At 41.6% G+C, this 17765-nt stretch overlaps 1 protein-coding gene across 5 annotated transcripts in view; it reads left to right on the forward strand.

The window, feature by feature from the left end:
- Positions 1–17765, forward strand: part of APBB2 (amyloid beta precursor protein binding family B member 2) — a 253851-nt gene that overhangs the window by 114159 nt on the left and 121927 nt on the right. For all 5 annotated transcript variants that reach the window (XM_060778438.2, XM_060778440.2, XM_067468794.1 and 2 more), the window contains one exon: positions 8877–9692. In XM_060778438.2, the coding sequence (XP_060634421.2) occupies positions 8877–9692 (816 nt within the window). The remainder of the gene's footprint in view (positions 1–8876; positions 9693–17765) is intronic.

Raw genomic sequence — 17765 nt, forward strand, 5'->3', positions numbered from 1 at the left:
TGGCGCAGTGGGTTAAAATGCTGAGCTGATGAGCTTGTTGACCAGGTCACAGGTTCGAATCCGGGGAGCGGCGTGAGCTTCCGCTGTCAGCCCCAGCTTCTGCCAACCTAGCAGTTCGAAAACATGCAAATGTGAGTAGATCAATAGGTACCGCTCCAGCGGGAAGGTAACGGCGCTCCATGCAGTCATGCTGACCACATGGCCTTGGAGGTGTGTGCTGTCGCACGCTGGGCCTGAAATAATGTCTGTTTACAGGACGTGCCTTCTGTATGCCTAATGGGACGCCGGGGTGCCTCAGCTGAAGTGCCCCTTAGATTTCCCAACACAAAGTTCTATTGAGGCTCAAAATAAGTTCAACAAAGTTCTTTATTTGGGCTTAAATCTTCAAACAAATGAATTAAATGCTTTATAACCTTGGAAAACCGGTAGCTTCCTCAATCTGCTTTCAAGGGCAGGCAACTGGTAGTAAACGGTTCCTTTCTTCCTTAGGGAAGTCTTCTGACCCCTCCCTGGGCAATCTATCTTTACCTTGCTGGCATGAGGCCCCTACTCCCGGCTCCAAGCTGCTTTATGGATAGCTCGAGTGGTCCCTTACCAGACAATGGTTGCTGTAGATCTGCCAAGCCGAAAGATGTCCTTTAGTTTTACTCCATGAAGGCTGCAGGAACTGTCCTGTTGCCCCAGCAAAGGCTGGCTGTATTCCCCCAGCAAAAGCTGTGGGACTATCCCTTTATTCCCCCCAGCAGAGCTGTGAGTAGTGAAGCCTTTGTGCAGGTGGAATAGAGAAACCCACACATCCTGCAGTTAGGCTTCAAACAGTGAGACTGAACAAAGTTTCTCCTTTGCCTCCAAAAACCTGGGAAAGGGGGCGGGTCTAAAAACTCTAATGATGATTGCCAGGTTGCTGGCCCTATGACTGCAACCTGGGGAAGCTACCTGATTGCAAAATGTGTGGCTTAAATAAATTCATACACACTAGCAGTGCAAGAAAAAGAAATTCAAATTTCCTGGAACTGCCGTGCCAGCACAAGGTGTCTACGGACAACGCCGGCTCTTCGGCTTAGAAATGGAGATGAGCACCACACCCCAGAGTTGGACACGACTAAATGTCAGGGGAAAACCTTTACCTTTACCTTAAAGGCCCTGAACTATTTTACACTGCACAATTACAGTGGTATGACTCCACTTTAACTTCCTTGCTTCCATCCTGTGGAATAGGAGCCCCCGGTGGCGCAGTGGGTTAAACCCCTGTGCCGGCAGGACTGAAGACTGACAAGTCGCAGGTTCGAATCCGAGGAGAGGCGGATGAGCTCCCTCTTTCAGCTCCAGCTCCTCATGCGGGGACATGAGAGAAGCCTCCCACAAGGATGATAAAACATCAAATCATCCGGGCGTCCCCTGGGCAACATCCTTGCAGACGGCCAATTCTCTCACACCAGAAGCGACTTGCAGTTTCTCAGGTCGCTCCTGACACGACAAAAAAAAATCCTGTGGAATTGTGGTATTTAAGGAGGGATTGTGAGTGTTTTCACCCACAGAGTTTGCAGCTCTATTCCACTGTTTAGGTGGAATCACGATAATTATGAAGCATGAAAAAGCCCCAGATTGCTCCAACTCTTCACAAAAACAATGTTTGACAAAATAGAGCATTGGGAGAATCAACAGATGCCTTGGCTTCTTGCTCCTGTGAATAATTAGAGAGACAGAAAGCAAAGCTTTGAGAAGTCATTATATTATGTTGGAATTCTGTACATTATTAATTGCTTCTTCCCCCACATGTTTTGCTTGTTCTCTAGGCATGACTAAGTCTGAATCCAGCTCACATTCCGTACTTTCTCTCCGACCTCACTGTTTACAGTTTCTCCACCTATGTACCTGCAGCGATGCACGTATATACATTAGCAAATTACGCATCTGATAGAGTGAACGATGGTTCATAAAAGCTTGTGTCGCCTTTGCCTTTAAAGTGCCAGAAAACACTTTTTATGTGTTTTTGCTGGCATCGATTAATGTGCTTCTTCCAAAAATATGTTTTTTTAATGTTTTGTCCATTATTTCTTTACTTGGAGAGAAGACCAGTCTGGTCTGTGCACAGATACTTTGCATATATTGCCAGTGTTGACTTAGCATATCTAAAATATTCCATATAACAGCATGTCCCTTGTCCACATAGGACTTACGTTATATTTAGTTGTCTCTTTCCATTACAGACTTTCGTGCTCCTTCCTGGAAAGCAGTTCAGATAGCTTATTACAGTTGACCTTGTTTTGCTTCTCTCTCCCGCTGGGGATAGATAAATATCTCTTTAAAGTTTGCAGCCTGTCCCTTTAACTCCTTGAGAAAGCAACTGAAAAGCAGCTGTTTCAGTGGCTTCTTTTAGTGATAATCTGTAAGCCTCCAGGCTTGCTATATTCCAAGGTATGTCAAATGAGCTTCACAAGAGGCAGTATATGAAATGTCCTTTGTGATTCACAGCCCCTGCCTCCTTGCTTCCCAATTTCAGATGATTGCATTTCAAGTCTTGGCATTTTTTTAAAAAAATGCTGGTGCTCTAGGCTACGAACATAGCCCATTCCTTCCTTGCAATTATTTCATTGACTGTTTGCTATTTTTAATACAACTTTTGAAATAACAGTTTTCAAGTGCTTCCACAAAGCATTTTACCAGTCAAACTGATACTGATTATGATGGTGATCCTGTTGTTATTGCTCCTGCTGCTCCTGTTATTGCTTTGCCCATTTACTTTCCAAGGAAATCCAGTTAGTTGTCCCTCTCCATATGGCTTCTATTGTACTCCCACATCTACAGAAATGCCTTTTGCATCTTGCAGACTGTAAAAACTATAGTTACTCCAAATCTGTTAACAGGCTGACTTCAAACAATGGCTTATAAGGCAGCAATTCTGGGGCAAGAAAACACCCTCCGATCTTTTGATATTTTTAAAATTTGAAAGTGTATACTTGGAGCATATATATCTCTCTTTGAAGAATTTATATTTGTGTTTTTTTCTCAACCAAATAAGGAGTGCCCTGAGATATATGTGCTACTATCCTAAATTCAGAACCTCATGGAATTCAGTGATCCTTCCCTTCAGGGAAAAATTCATAATGTTTTATCAGAATATGCTCAATCTGTGACTTCAGACATGTCAGATGGAGATTCAGGGTCCATCTACACAGGCGCCGAATCCATATTTTTAATTGGATTACCCTGAGGTGTCCAAATGACATCTCAGATTAATCTGGGTTAACACAGAGTAAACCTGGATATCCAAGTTTACTCTGTGTTGAAAAAATACCCAGGAATGTGTGGACCTTCCAGGAGGATCTGCATCTGTCATGTTGCTAGGGCTCTGTCAATATTTAGGCAGAGATGAACCAAACTCCCAGTTTGTGTTAAACAATTTAATTAAAACAGCACTTACTTTCTGGCTGTTTTAATAGTCCAAAACATAAAACATAAAGATAGCACTCCATCACAGAATATTAAACAAAACTGACAGGTTCAAGATAACACCGTAGTCAAAAGGTCCAGTCCAGTGGTCAAATGCCAAGAGTTCAATGAGCAAAGTCCAGGGATCAAGGGTCTATACCGTAGTCAAAAGTCAGTCCAGAGATTCAAGGTTCCAGGGTTCCAAGAGCACAGGAGACAGGTCAGGATACCGAAAATCCACAAACCCGAGGAAAAACCAGCAGCATCTACCACCAAAATAAGACAAATACTTTTCTCCTGAAGATCAGTCCCAAGGCTAGCTCATTATATCCAGAAACACCCAGCTGCAGCCTATCTCTTGCATACCTCCACCCTTAATTGCTTTCAACCATGAACTCTTTCTTACAGATTACTCAACCCTCTAGAACTAAGACTTACATTAACCCTTTTACTTCTATAAAAACTTTCAGGTATTGAAAGGTTGAAAATTGCATATTTTCATTAAGGAAAATTACAAACAAGGTGCCTATACTGAAGGAAAAGAGAAGTTTCTGAAGTATAACAATTATTTTTGAAGTAAGTCCCGCAAAATTCAACAGAGAATAATACTTTCAAACCAGGAACAGGTTTTTTTTCCAAATTTTGTAACATGGTGTTATTGGTCAGATGTTGTAGCCTTGATTCTTCTGCACAAAGAGTGGAAAGAATATGCGAAAACATCCCAAATTATCTAAAAACATGCTTCTCAAGTGTCAGGAAACTCTTAAGTGTCAGAAAATCTAGAGTGATGAGAATATTTCTAATTCAGAAAATTTTCTGTGCAAAATTTATATTTTCTTTCACACAGGAGCTATATTTTCTACGCAGAAAGCAATATTTTTCTGCAGAAGTAATATTTTCCTTGCAGAAATAATAATAATATAATAATACTTCCTTTATACGGAGAAAATATATTTCTCCCTGATGGAGAAAGTGTTGTTTGCTGCACTGTTTTGGCAGACTAAGTCCTGAAATGTGAATAGTTTGGAAAACAGTTTCACAGTGGGAAGGAAATTGCTGAAAAGATGCATTACTCCCTTTGAGAATAAGATTAGGGAGGAACTACATTTATCTTCCACATTCACCCTTAATAAACAAACTTTCTGATGCGAAAGAGTTGTGAAAGTTGTATGAAGAGTGGGAACAAAGTGCTTAAGTGATGAAGACGTATCTGACCCTGAAAAGATGGTGACTGTCTAGAGCAGGTATGAACAACCAGTTGCCCTCTGAACAAATTGGCAGTAGCCTAGCGATGGATAACTCTTGGTAAAATTGCAAAACCAGCATGATGCCTCAATAAATATTCCATAGGTAAATTGGATGGTTATCATTGTTCTTATTGAAGAGGAACGTTGAATAAATTCTCCAAAATAAGTACAAATATGCATAATTTGCATTATTTATGCAAGCTGCAAAATATTATATATATTTTTTTGATACTTAAGGAAACCTAAAGCTCTGGGTATAGGTTTGGTTTGTATAACACACATGGAGGTACATTAAAGTAGGAAAATTTAGAAAATGTTTTCCCTTATGCAACGAGGCTTTCATCCTCATTCCGTTTATATACTTACCATTCCGCCATTGCTGGATCAGGTCAGGTATCAGTAAAGGGAATATTTATTTATTTATTTATTTACTGTATTTGTATACCACCTTTCTCAGCCAATTGGTGACTCAAGGCGATTTCCAACAAATCAGTATACATAAAACATAATAGATAAAAAACATTAACAGTATAAGACATCACAAAATCAATAAAAGCAAATATCAAAACCTGTTATCCAGAATATGCTTCCTATTTGCCACTGCTGAATAATCCGTGCTCATATTCAGTCCCCTTAAGGCCTTGCTTACTACCTTGTGGGCTAATACCACTGCTAAAATGGATATAGATCAGTGGTTCTCAGCCTTCCTATTGCCACGACCCTTTAATAGAGTTAAAGGTGATCCCAACCATAAAATGATTTTCATTGCTACTTCATAACTGTCATTTTGTTACTGATAGCAATTGTAATGTAAATATCTGATGTATTTTCATTCACTGGACCAAATTTGGCACAAATACTTAATACACCCAAGTTTGAATACTGGTGGGGTTTGGGGGGGGAATTGATTTTGTCATTTGGGAGTTGTAGTTACTGGGATTTATAGTTCAAAGAGCATTCTGAACTCCACCAATGATGGAATTGAACCAAACTTGGCACACAGAACTCCCATGACCAACAGAAAATACTAGATGGGTTTGGTGGGACCTTGAGTTTGGGAGTTGTAGTTCACCTACATCCAGGTAGAGCACTGTGGATTCAAACAATGATGGATCTGGACCAAACTTGGCATGGATATTTAATATGCCCATATGTGGACACTGGTGGAGTTTGGGGAAGATAGACATTGACACTTGTGAGTTGTAGTTACTGGGATTTATAGTTCACCTACAATCAAAGAGAATTCTGAACCCCACCAGTGACAGAATTGGGCCAAACCTCCACACAGAAATCCCATGACCAACAGAAAATACTGTGTTTTCTGCTGGTCTTTGGCGACCCCTCTGACACCCCCTCACAACCCCTCCAGGGGTCCCAACCCCCAGGTTAAGAAACACTGATATATAGATGATAATAGACAGCATGGCGTGACTGTACACAGAGAGGGTGTATTGCAGAATGGGAAGCAAAGAATAAAAAAGTGTACCTATAAATGTCACAGTTACAGATCTCCAGATAAAAAAGACGAATAAAAGAATATATATACCTCTAGTATCAGTGCCAGATTGTGTTCCTTTCTCCTCATATCGTTGACATTATGTCTCCTGCCTATGCCGAAAACTTTTGAAAGCAAAAATAAAAATGGCAGCTCTATAGGCTTTACGATAGCTGGAGAAAAGTTTTCGAATTTAGTTTGTTTCATATATAATGTTGTCAGCATGCACCAGCCATGCTTTATGAGTTGTAAGCTTTTTCCAGCTCTTACCCACAGTCATTTTATAACTAAACCATTTTATAATTTAAACAATAGCTACAGCTTTTGAGAATGCACTTTCCTATAGAGAGTAGGTAGTGTAAGAAAGAAGTGGACAGTCTTCATCTGGTGTTACCATGGGGGCCGGAGGAGATACAGAATTTGATGTGGCCAGCCTTTCCAGCTGCATGGCCGTATCTAATGTTGGACTTGGAACTGCCTGTGCACATACGTGACCTCCTCCCCTTTAAGAAACCTTTGAAGATGCACTTATGCACTTTAGCATATGGAGAGGAGGAGGACTAAGATACTACTCCACTGGAACGCTGGCAAACCCATTTGCCCTATATGATGGCTGTGATACATTTTAATAAACACCTGCGTTAGCCATATGCAACTCATATCTGTTTTTAATTATATATATTTAATGTTTACAAATCCTAGTTTATTATCTTATTGGTTTATTCCTCATCTCAATATTTAATTTTTTTCATTATAAGTTTATTGCTATTTTTGTGTATTATTTTGTATTATTCCTGATGTTATTTGTTACTTTGTAAGGCACTGAATGTTTGCCTGTTTTTGTGCTTTAAACCACTCTGAGTCCCTTTTGGGAGAGAGGTGCGGTCTAGAAATAAAGTTGTTGTTGTTGTTGTTGTTGTTTTGTTGTTGTTGTTGTTGTATTCAGCAAATACTTTTTTTGGTTTTAGGGTTTTGAAAATTGAGGTGCACATTCAATTCGATAGCATATTAGACTCGAGTAAATACGAGTATATACTCTATTATTTTTAATTTACATATTCATAAAAAGTGGGGCCCCTGGTGGTGTAGCGGGTTAAACCTCTGAGCTACTGAACTTGCTGACCAAAAGGTTGGCCATTCCAAGGGGAGCAGAGTGAGCTCCCGCTGTCAGGCTCAGCTTCTGCCAACCTAGCTGTTTGAAAACATGCAGATGTGAGTAGATCAATAGGTATGGCTTCTGCGGGAAGGTAACAGCGCTCCATGGAGTCATGCTGGCCACATGACCTTGGAGGTGTCTACGGACAATGCCGGCTCTTCGGCTTAGAAATGGAAATGAGCATCACCTCCCAGAGTCAGATAAGACTAGACTTAGTGTCATGGAAAACCTTTATCTTTACCTTTTTATTCATAATAAACAATGAAACAAATCGAAACACACACACATATATATATACATACATGGATCGGTACAATACTGCATCACATTTATACAATAGTTGTATTTGACTACATCCCTCCCTCCTCCTCCTGGTGTTGACTACCCGCTCTTTGGGTCAAAGACATTTGTATACTGGGTTGTTGTAGGTTTTTTCGGACTATATGGCCATGTTCTAGAGGCATTCTCTCCTGACGTTTCGCCTGCATCTATGGAAAGCATCCTCAGAGGTAGTGAGGCATCCTCACCTCACTACCTCTGAGGATTCTTGCCATAGATGCAGGCGAAACGTCAGGAGAGAATGCCTCTAGAACATGGCCATATAGCCCGAAAAAACCTACAACAACCCGGTGATTCTGGCCATGAAAGCCTTCGACAATACATTTTATACTGTTTTCTTCTTTCTTCCTATTACTTTGTTTTTCTATTCTTCCTTCTGGCCTAATAGTTATTATTTATAAATTCCCTACAAAGATTCTAACTGATTAAACTATGAAGCCTTCTATGAAAACTTTTTATTTATTTATTTATTTACAGCTTTTATATTCCGCCCTTCTCACCCCGCAGGGGACTCAGGGCGGATTACAGTGTACATATATATGGCAAACATTCAATGCCAATTTTTGACATACAAACATGTACAGACATACACAGAGGCTATTTAACTTTTTTTCTGGCCGCCAGGGGAGCTGTCGCTTTCATCGTCCATCTGCGACGCTGATGAAGCACTTCCACATTCCCCACATGCTTCCCCGCTGGAATGTTTTGCTGGAGTCTTATTTATGGCCTCATAAATCAGTTAATTTAGCCTCCCCACACTTTAAGGAGGTACCTTATTTTCCTACTTGACAGATGCAACTGTCTTTCGGGTTGCAAAGGTCGACAACAGGCTACACACAATTGGTTGGAAACCCACTCCAACCCGGACTGGCTTCGAACTCATGACCTTTTGGTCAGAGTGATCTTAATGCAGCTGACACTCAGCCAGCTGCGCCACAATCCCGGTCCCATCCCTTTTCCATCTTTTTTAAAAATAACTTTTCTTTTATTTTTCCAAGCCCCATCCATATTTGTTTACCTGTACTCCATGTGGTGTAGTGCTCCTGAAAAATGGGCATTATCTTGAAATACGCAGTGGTTGTGCAGGTTTTTCTGTATCCTCCACCTCTGTAAAATGGGCTGCTGCTTCCTTACCCAGTGCGTGAATGTATTCCCAGTTGATTACAGTGGAAAGCATTGTCTTACAATATTTTTGCTTCTTCCCTAGTTGACTCTGGTGTGGAAACCTTGGCAGGGTTTATGGCAAGCAACAGCACAACTGACATTGTGAATCGGAACGGTCCTGCCACGCCACCCAACACCCTTCACTTACGCTCCTCTCACAACGAACTCTTGAATGCTGAAATTAAGCACACGGAAGTCAAGAGCAGCACCCCTCCAAAGTGCCGGAAAAAATATGCACTGACTAACATCCAGACAGCAATGGGTCTTTCTGATCCTGCTGCGCAGCCCCTCCTGGGCAACAACTCCTCCAACATCAAGCTAGTAAAGAATGGCGAGAACCAGCTGAGGAAGGCAGCGGAGCAGGATCCCAATAAAAACCCCACTGCTCCAACGACTGCTACAGGTATAAACATAACCTCTGAGAAGTTGGAGGGGAAAGAACCAAACCAACAGGATTCCTCTGGTAGTGAAATCCTGCCCTCACAACGCCGGAGGACCAAGAGCTTCCTAAATTACTATGCAGACCTCGAAACATCCACGAGAGACGTTGATCAGAGTTATGGAAACAGCCAGATGGGAGAGGAGGAGAAACTGTCTTCACAGTGCAACAGTCAGGCATCCACTGTGATTGTTAATGGGGATGCCCTGACACGGAAAGCCAACAAGCCAACGAGTCCTGAAGACGGACAGGTAGCAACCATATCGTCAAGTCCAGAGACAAAAAAGGATCACCCTAAAACTGGCGCAAAAACTGATTGTGCATTGCACCGGATTCAGAACCTAGCTCCAAGCGATGAAGACTCCAGTTGGACAACATTGTCACAGGATAGTGCTTCCCCGAGTTCACCAGATGAAACAGGTATGGGTGCTTTCTTTATATATTTTAGTGAGCAGAGGGGAAATGTTAAGAGTTTGAGTCAATCTATATAAATAAAAATGTAATGTTCGTTTGTGGGATTAACATAACTCAAAAACCAGTGGACGAATTGACACCAAATTTGGACACAATACACCTATCAGACCAATGAGTGACCATCACTCATAAAAACACAGCGGAAGAGACTTAAAAAGCCAAAAAACAAAAATTACATTACAACGCATGCGCAAAATCACATATACACAAATATATATACACCCAAAACACATATACCCAAACTGGGCCACAACAATGCATGGCAGGGGATGGCTAGTCTATATACATAAAAATGTAATGTTATTTATTTATTTGGAACTTTTATATCCCGATCTTCTCTAATCTTTGTAGAGGGATTCAGACCAGGTCACAGAAAGGATTCAATGATAATAGTACAATCTAAAAACATATAATAACGAGTTAAAATACATATCGATTAAAATTACAAGTAAGCCAAAACGCCAAGATAAAATCATGTGGTCGATAACTTTGTTCCGTAGCCGGTCTCAACCATTACTCTGGGAATGCTTCCTTCCATAGCCAGATGAAAGACAGGAGGGAGGGGGCAGATCTGATCTCAATTGGGAGAGAGTTCCACCACAGAAAAGGCCCTGTCTCTCGTTTCCGCCAGACACGATTGCGAAAGTGGCGGGACTAAGAGCAGGGCCCCACCAGAAGATCTTAATTGTCTTGATGGTTCATAGGGGAGAATACATTCAGATAGGTAAATCACAAATGTTAGTTTGTGGGATTAACATAACTCAAAAACCACTGGACGAATTGACACCAAATTTGGACACAATACACCTGTCAGGCCAACAAGTGACCATCACTCATAAAAACACTGAAAAACACTGCAGAAGGGACTTAAAAACAAAAAAAAAACCATTACAAGGCATGCGCAAAACCACATATATATATACGTAAACACATATATACACATATACACAAATGTATACGCACGCATATACACATGCAAAGCACATATAGAGACTGGGCCACAGCAACGTGTGGCAGGGGACGGCTAGTCTTTAATAACTTCATGGCTAGGCCAATAGGCCATGTTCCTTAGGTTGCAACAGAGATTGCAAATACTTCAGAGTTTTAATTTTGTGCTAGAATTTTTAACCCTTTAGCAGTACATTTTCTGTACATTTCTTAACAAACTGTTTTTAGTGTTCATCATTGTTGAGGGTTCGTGGCAAGTGTTAGAAAAAGATGAGATGATATGAAGTGGTATAGAGTGGAAAATATGGCTCTTTGATTAGGAAAATAAACAGGCCCACCCCATTTTGCAGTTTTGTTCCAAGTCCTACCTGTCTATTTCTCTAGTTTCCGCATGAATGAAATTAGATCACCCTCAGATTTAAAAAGCACACTGCTTCATGTCTCAGAAAGCAGGATTGGTGGTGTACAACTCTGTTTTGAGATGTACAGAAGCCTGCTAAGTGGTAATCTCTATTGTTTCCTTTTTCCCAGCCTACCAGTAAAAGTTTTGCAAGCCTTTTGGAAATTACGTCATTTGAAGCATCTTTGGTTTCAAGTGGGGGTGGGATGTAGCTGGTTTTTGAAATATGAAGTCTATTTAATATATTGTTATTGCAGAATATTATAAATATTTGAAATTTCAACTTCCTGTTTGTAAACAATCTATGATTTTAACTGTTTTGGTGAAATTGATGTACTTTCTCTTATTTTCCTCTGCAGTTGTCTGTTTCTTTCAATTGTTTTGAATTTTCATTCTCTGTTGATTTTTATACGGTTGAATATATTTGATTGGTGGATTTTTAAAAACAATGTGCTTACCTCTGAGGTTGCAGTCTGATCTTTGTCAGACTATGAGGTGTAAGCCTGAAAACTGCCCTCTTGTTTGACTCTCATATGTGAGGTAATCCACAGGGCCATTGGTACTAACCCCATCCATTTTGAAAATCGGCATCTCCATGGTATATGGAGCAAGTTTTTTAAAAAAATGTATGTAATGATTGCTGGAGTACAAAATCCATATTGTGCTGGTACAGCTGTACCAGAAGCTCCCATTTTATTTGCTTTGTATTAAATGTTTGTTTGCAGTCCAAGGTTTCAGGGACTCTGCAGATAGGTGGCTTCTTTGGTTGCAGTTATAGGGCAAGCCGCCTGTCCATCATCATTAAGTTTGGTCCCACCCCTTGCTCAGGGCAATTGGGAAGGGAAGGGAGACATTTTTTAGTTAGTCTCAGCTAGGTTAACCAATGTACAGGACGTGTGTAAAGCTTCCCCTGTACAAAAGCTTCAACCTTTAAGAATTCCCAGGGGAGAACAGCTTTAAGAGTCTCCTAAGAATCTCCAGGAAAGAATTTCCAGGGTTACAGAAATTCCAACAGAAACAGAAGGAAAAGAGTCTCCAAAGACTTTCCAGGGAAACAGCCCTAAAGATCAAAGAACTCCATCTGAAGAGACTACAGGCCTTGCTGGTAGGTCCACTCGGTGCTTTGAGACGCAGTTCAACCCGGTAGTGGTACCTACATCAGTTAGGTTCAAGTTTACAGTCAGTCTGGGAGAAGTTAAAAAGGGCTTTTTTCCTTTAAAGAAATAGTTATTGAAGATAGTTGCCTGTCCTTCGTGGGCAAGTTTAGGAATTCACCAGTTACCTAAAAGCTTGGAGTCATTTGCTTAATTTTACTGAAGACAAGAGAAGCTTCTGTTTGATTGTTCATTAATAAAAGACTTCGTTGTACTTCTCAAGCCATCTAAAGACTGTTTGTGGTGGAAACCTCTGAGAACTTCCCTTTGGGTCCCCTGGCTTCCCGTTGGGCAAAGGTTGCATGTCCTATTTTAAAGACAACTATTTACAGGCCCAACGTGCGACAGAACACATATTGTAGTTGATTTAATAGTTTGCTCTTTCCAAGAGGCTTTGAGAAATACTTTGTGAAATTATTGTTTAAAATTTAAGAACTTTGAAAAGTCCTATTTGATTGATTGATAGATAGATAGATAGATAGATAGATAGATAGACAGACAGACAGACAGATTCCTGTACTATAGGAATCTTCCATTGAATGCCCAAATTGAATTGACATTTTGGTCTGTCTTGACTATTAATATCCTGTATTTGACATTCGTTTGAGAGATACATAGCTTGATTAATTTTTTACACACTTGCAGTGATTAGCTATTTGTATTTCTAGCAACAGATCTGCACATTTAGATATCTTCGGTCAAATGTGTATGTTCACTGCAATGCTGTAGTTGCAATGTAAAGCAGAACTCAAGAGGGTGTCTCTGCATGGCAAGTTATTGTTTTGAAGAGGCTCCCTCCCCAATGTGGTAATGACAATTTCAACAGACTGTGCTCTATCATAAGGTTGAGTGAACCAATTGTAGACACTGGGAGGCAAACGTGAGAGCTCTCCAACCATTCATCCAGTCTCCTGGTATTTCACCCCATTAGGGGACAAAGAGTTCCTAACTTGCTGTCTTTTGTGGCATTAGGAGATATTATCCCATAATGCTGAAGTTAGATTTAAGAGGTGAATGCAGAGTTAGTGGTGACCATTTTGACTTTCCATTTAGGCAATAAAATGTGCTGAGATACCAACATTAAATTATTTTTTTTCAAGGAATTATACTGGTGTGGTTTAAATCTCTGCAGCCATTTGCAGTAGTGTAGCCTGGTCAGATTCAGAGGACTCAGAAGATGAGGAAGGGGGTGCTGGGGTAGATTCAGAGGGCCCAGAGGAGGATAGATGTGGCCTGGAGATAGTTGTTTTGAAATCTCCTGGCAGTTCCCATGAGACTAGAGAAAGCAATATCTCATGAGAATTTGCCAGAAGTGCAGACTGAGAGAAATGTAGGCGACAAATGTTTGTCCAGATCAAGGGACTTAGAACTTCGGAGACAGAACATACAACAGAGATAGACTCGCTTTTCCTAGCGGCTCAGAGATAAGGCAGGTGTGTGAGGAATGATGTTATGGGAGGGATTGAGGCCCTTTAAGTGGATTTCTGCTAGTATAATCCTTTGTGAGAGCAACATTGTATTCAGGTGAACAGTTCTCTGTTCCTGGTCCTACGTTTTTGGATTCATGTGTGGCATAGGTTGCCTCTGCCTTGGATTCATGCTATCATGTTTATGGAAATATCTGTGGATTGACTCTTGAGACTGTATTTGAAATCTTGACTGCCTTGTAAATAACTTTTTGAAGTCTGATTATTATTTTCAGATTGGCTTATTTTTATATACTCTTACTGGATTTTATATAATCTTACTGGATTACCTGGACAGAGTGTGGCTCGTGGTGAAAAGGTGTATCAGGGCTCTAGTGCAACATGTAGAGTCTTTCTATCTTACAAACCTAACTATATTGCAATGGTCTCAGAACCTGAGTCATAATGGCATTTCAAGTTACTGACCGAACCATTAATGAATTGTCTGCATTTGATTTTTTTTAATATGGATGCATTGGTAGGATTATGCTTTAAATATCATAAACAGAAAAGAATTAACTCTTAAGCACAGTCTAGCTCAGTGTTTCTCAACCTTCTTAATGCCGCGACCCCTTAATACAGTTTCCCATGTTGTGGTGACCCCCAACCATAACATTTTTGTTGCTATTTCATAACTGTAATTTTGCTTTTGTTAAGAATTGTAATGTAAATATATGATATGTAGGATGTATTTTAATTCACCAGACCAAATTTGGCACAAATACCCGATACGTCCAAATTTGAATAGTGGTGGGGTTGGGAGTGGGATTGATTTTGTCATTTGGGAGTTATAGTTGCTGGGATTTATAGTTAACCTGCAATCAAAGAGCATTCTGAACTCCACTAATGATGGAATTGAACCAAACTTGGCACCCAGAACTCCCATGACCAACAGAAAATACTGGAAGGGTTTGGTGAGCATTGATCATGAGTTTTGGAGTTCACCTACATCCAGAGAGCACTGTGGACTCAAACAATGATAGATGTGAACCAAACTTGGCACGAATACTCAATATGCCCAAATGTGAACACTGGTGGAGTTTGGGGAAAATAGACCTTGAGTTTTGGGAGTTGTAGTTGCTACAATCAAAGAGCATTCTGAACCCCACAAATGATAGAATTGGGTCAAACTTCCCACACAGAACCCCAATACCCAACAGAAAATACTGTGTTTTCTGATGACCTTTGGCAACCCCTCTGACACCCCCACATGTTTTGTTTATTGCCCACCACATCCATATCTCTTTGTTGTTTTCTGTCAGCTGTCCCTATTCTTTATCACAGGGTTGGACACTGTCCTGATGTTTTTGAACTGGAACCAGTCTTTCATCAGTCCCTCAACATTGACTGTGTTTGCTAGGGATGACTGGAGTTACAGTCCTACAAAATCGGAAGGGCCATAGTTGCCCACACCAAATGAATTAGCCCTTCTCTAATCACTGATTTTGCTTCTTCTGTGTTACACTCGATTTCTTTTGCATTATTTTATACTTGCTTCTCTTCCCACATCCTTATCCAAACATTCCATGGCCTTTCCTTTAACCATCCTGATGTTTCTGTATATTTCAGAAGTGTCTTAGCTCAAGTATCTGTTGCTAAGGCAAAAGAGGAAGGAGAGAATGCAATCGTAATTCAGATCACGCTTTTGAAAACATGGTTTTCAGGTTTCCCCAAAGCTATGAAACAAGACGTTGAAGTATGAGCGAATTTGGCTGCATAAATATGTGCTTCAGCATTTTATTTTTGAAACAGCATAGACTTCCTGCCAAAATTGTCCACTTAATCTATGTTCCTAAGTAGATATTTAAATCTATAAAAGAAAGAGGAAGGGCTGCTGTTTTTCCTAGCGGAGTAGGATCCAGCAGCTGCCTGAACATCAGTCAGGTTTATGGCATTCAGTATGTGCAAATGTTACTGCATAATGTTGGTAGCATGAATGTGCAAGTGGTCTAATTTTGACAGCTGTTACACAAAGAGATAGCACAATCTAAAGCAAGCTCATGGTCACACACAGGAGGCACCTGCATGTCAGTAGAGACAAGAGCTTGGAAAAGTGATGTCAACAGCTGTCAGAATCCACATACCGTATGTACTTGAGTATAAGCCGACCCGAATATAAGCCAAGGCTTCTAAAGCCAATACAAAGATATAATGTAAGAAAGCTGTTGAAAGTGCAGAATTAGATTATCTTGGAATAATACATGTCATTGGGCAAGAAAATTGAGTTGTGCAGACCACATAATACGGTGAAGTGGAATGCTAGATCTGAGGATAGATCAGGTCACCATAAACTGGGGTTGACTGAAGGCATGTGGCAATCACAAGAGGTTCCATGTTAATGAACGATCTGTAATTCTGTCTTCTCTTCTTCATCCACAAGGCTGGGGAACTTGTGCTCTCCAGATGAACTACTATTGGTGTTCTGGAACGGGTGTTCCAGGGGCTCCAATTTTGTGTTTTGCACTGAGTGTTTGTTCATAGTCCTAAGTTGCAGGGACTTTGCAGATAGGTGGCTTCCTTTGGCTGCATTCATAGGGCAAGCCACCTGCCAATTATAGTTAGGATCCCTGGTCCCACCCCCTTTTTGCTTTTTGGAGGGAAGGAGCCATTTTTCAGTTAGTCACAGCAAGGGAAGCCAAGGCAGAGGATGCTTACAGACATTCCTCCTGCGCAAAGGCTTAGTCTTTTAAGAGTTCCTGGGGAAGAACAGATTAAAGGCCTCTAAAGGGTTCCAGGGAACAGCTTTACAGCCCTGAGGACCTCCAGAGGGAATATTATTATTATTATTATTATTAACTTTATTTGTACCCCGCTAGCATCTCCCGCAGGACTCGATGCGGCTTACACGGGCCGAAGCCACAAAACACAATACAATAGAAAACATAACACAACAATAAACAAGCAAATCAAACAATTAAGCAAAATAACCACAATGACAATACATCAAGACACTATTAAAACTGGTTCGGCCAGCGCAATGGGGTACAGGGTTAAAAGTGCTGAGATGGCAGGAGGAACGTGGGATTAAGTGCGGTGTGCAGCAACATTAGTTGTGCTAAAGTGCATCTAGGACTTGGGATGGGGATTCCTAATCTGCGAAGGCACATCGGAACAGCCAAGTTTTTAGGTTCCTTCTGAAAACTGCCAGAGTAGGGGCCTGACGAAGCTCTTTTGGAAGGGCATTCCAAAGTCGGGGGGCCGCCACAGAGAAGGCCCTGTCTCGCGTCCCCACCAAGCGCGCTTGCGACGTAGGTGGGATCACGAGCAGGGCCTCCCCAGATGACCGGAGTGAGCGTGTGGGTTCGTAGATGGAAATGCGGTCACGCAGGTAGGGTGGTCCCAAACCGTTCAGGGCTTTGTAGGTGAGCACCTGCACCTTGAATTGGGCTCGGAAAATAAATGGCAGCCAGTGGAGCTCCTTGAACAAGAGGGTTGACCTCTCTTGGTAATGAGCTCCAGTTAGCATCCTGGCTGCTGCCCGCTGGACCAATTGTAGTTTCCGAGCCGTCTTCAAGGGCAGCCCCACGTAGAGCGCATTGCAGTAGTCCATTCTAGAGGTGACCAAGGCGTGGACCACCCCGGCCAGATCTGCCTTCACGAGGTACGGTCGCAGCTGGCGCACAAGTCTCAGTTGTGCAAAGGCCCTCCCGGATACCGCCGACACCTGAGCCTCAAGTGTAAGCGAAGAATCCAGGAGGACACCCAAACTGCGGACCTGTGGCTTCAGGGGGAGTGTAACCCCGTCCAACACAGGTTGCCACCCTATACCCCGATCCGGTTTACGATCGACCAGGAGGACCTCTGTCTTGTCGGGATTGATCTTCAGCTTGGTCTTCCTCATCCAGATCGACACAGCGGCCAGGCACTCGTCCAGCACCCGAGAAGCCTCCTTGGAATTAGGTGGAAAGGAGTAGTAGAGTTGTGCGTCATCCGCATAGAGATGGCACCCAACTCCAAAACTCCGGATGACCTCTCCCAGCGGTTTCATGTAGATGTTGAAGAGCATGGGCGACAAGATAGATCCTTGCGGGACCCCACAGGTCAAAGGCCA

This window comes from Anolis sagrei, chromosome 5, assembly GCF_037176765.1.
Source record: "Anolis sagrei isolate rAnoSag1 chromosome 5, rAnoSag1.mat, whole genome shotgun sequence".
Lineage (NCBI taxonomy): Eukaryota > Metazoa > Chordata > Lepidosauria > Squamata > Dactyloidae > Anolis > Anolis sagrei.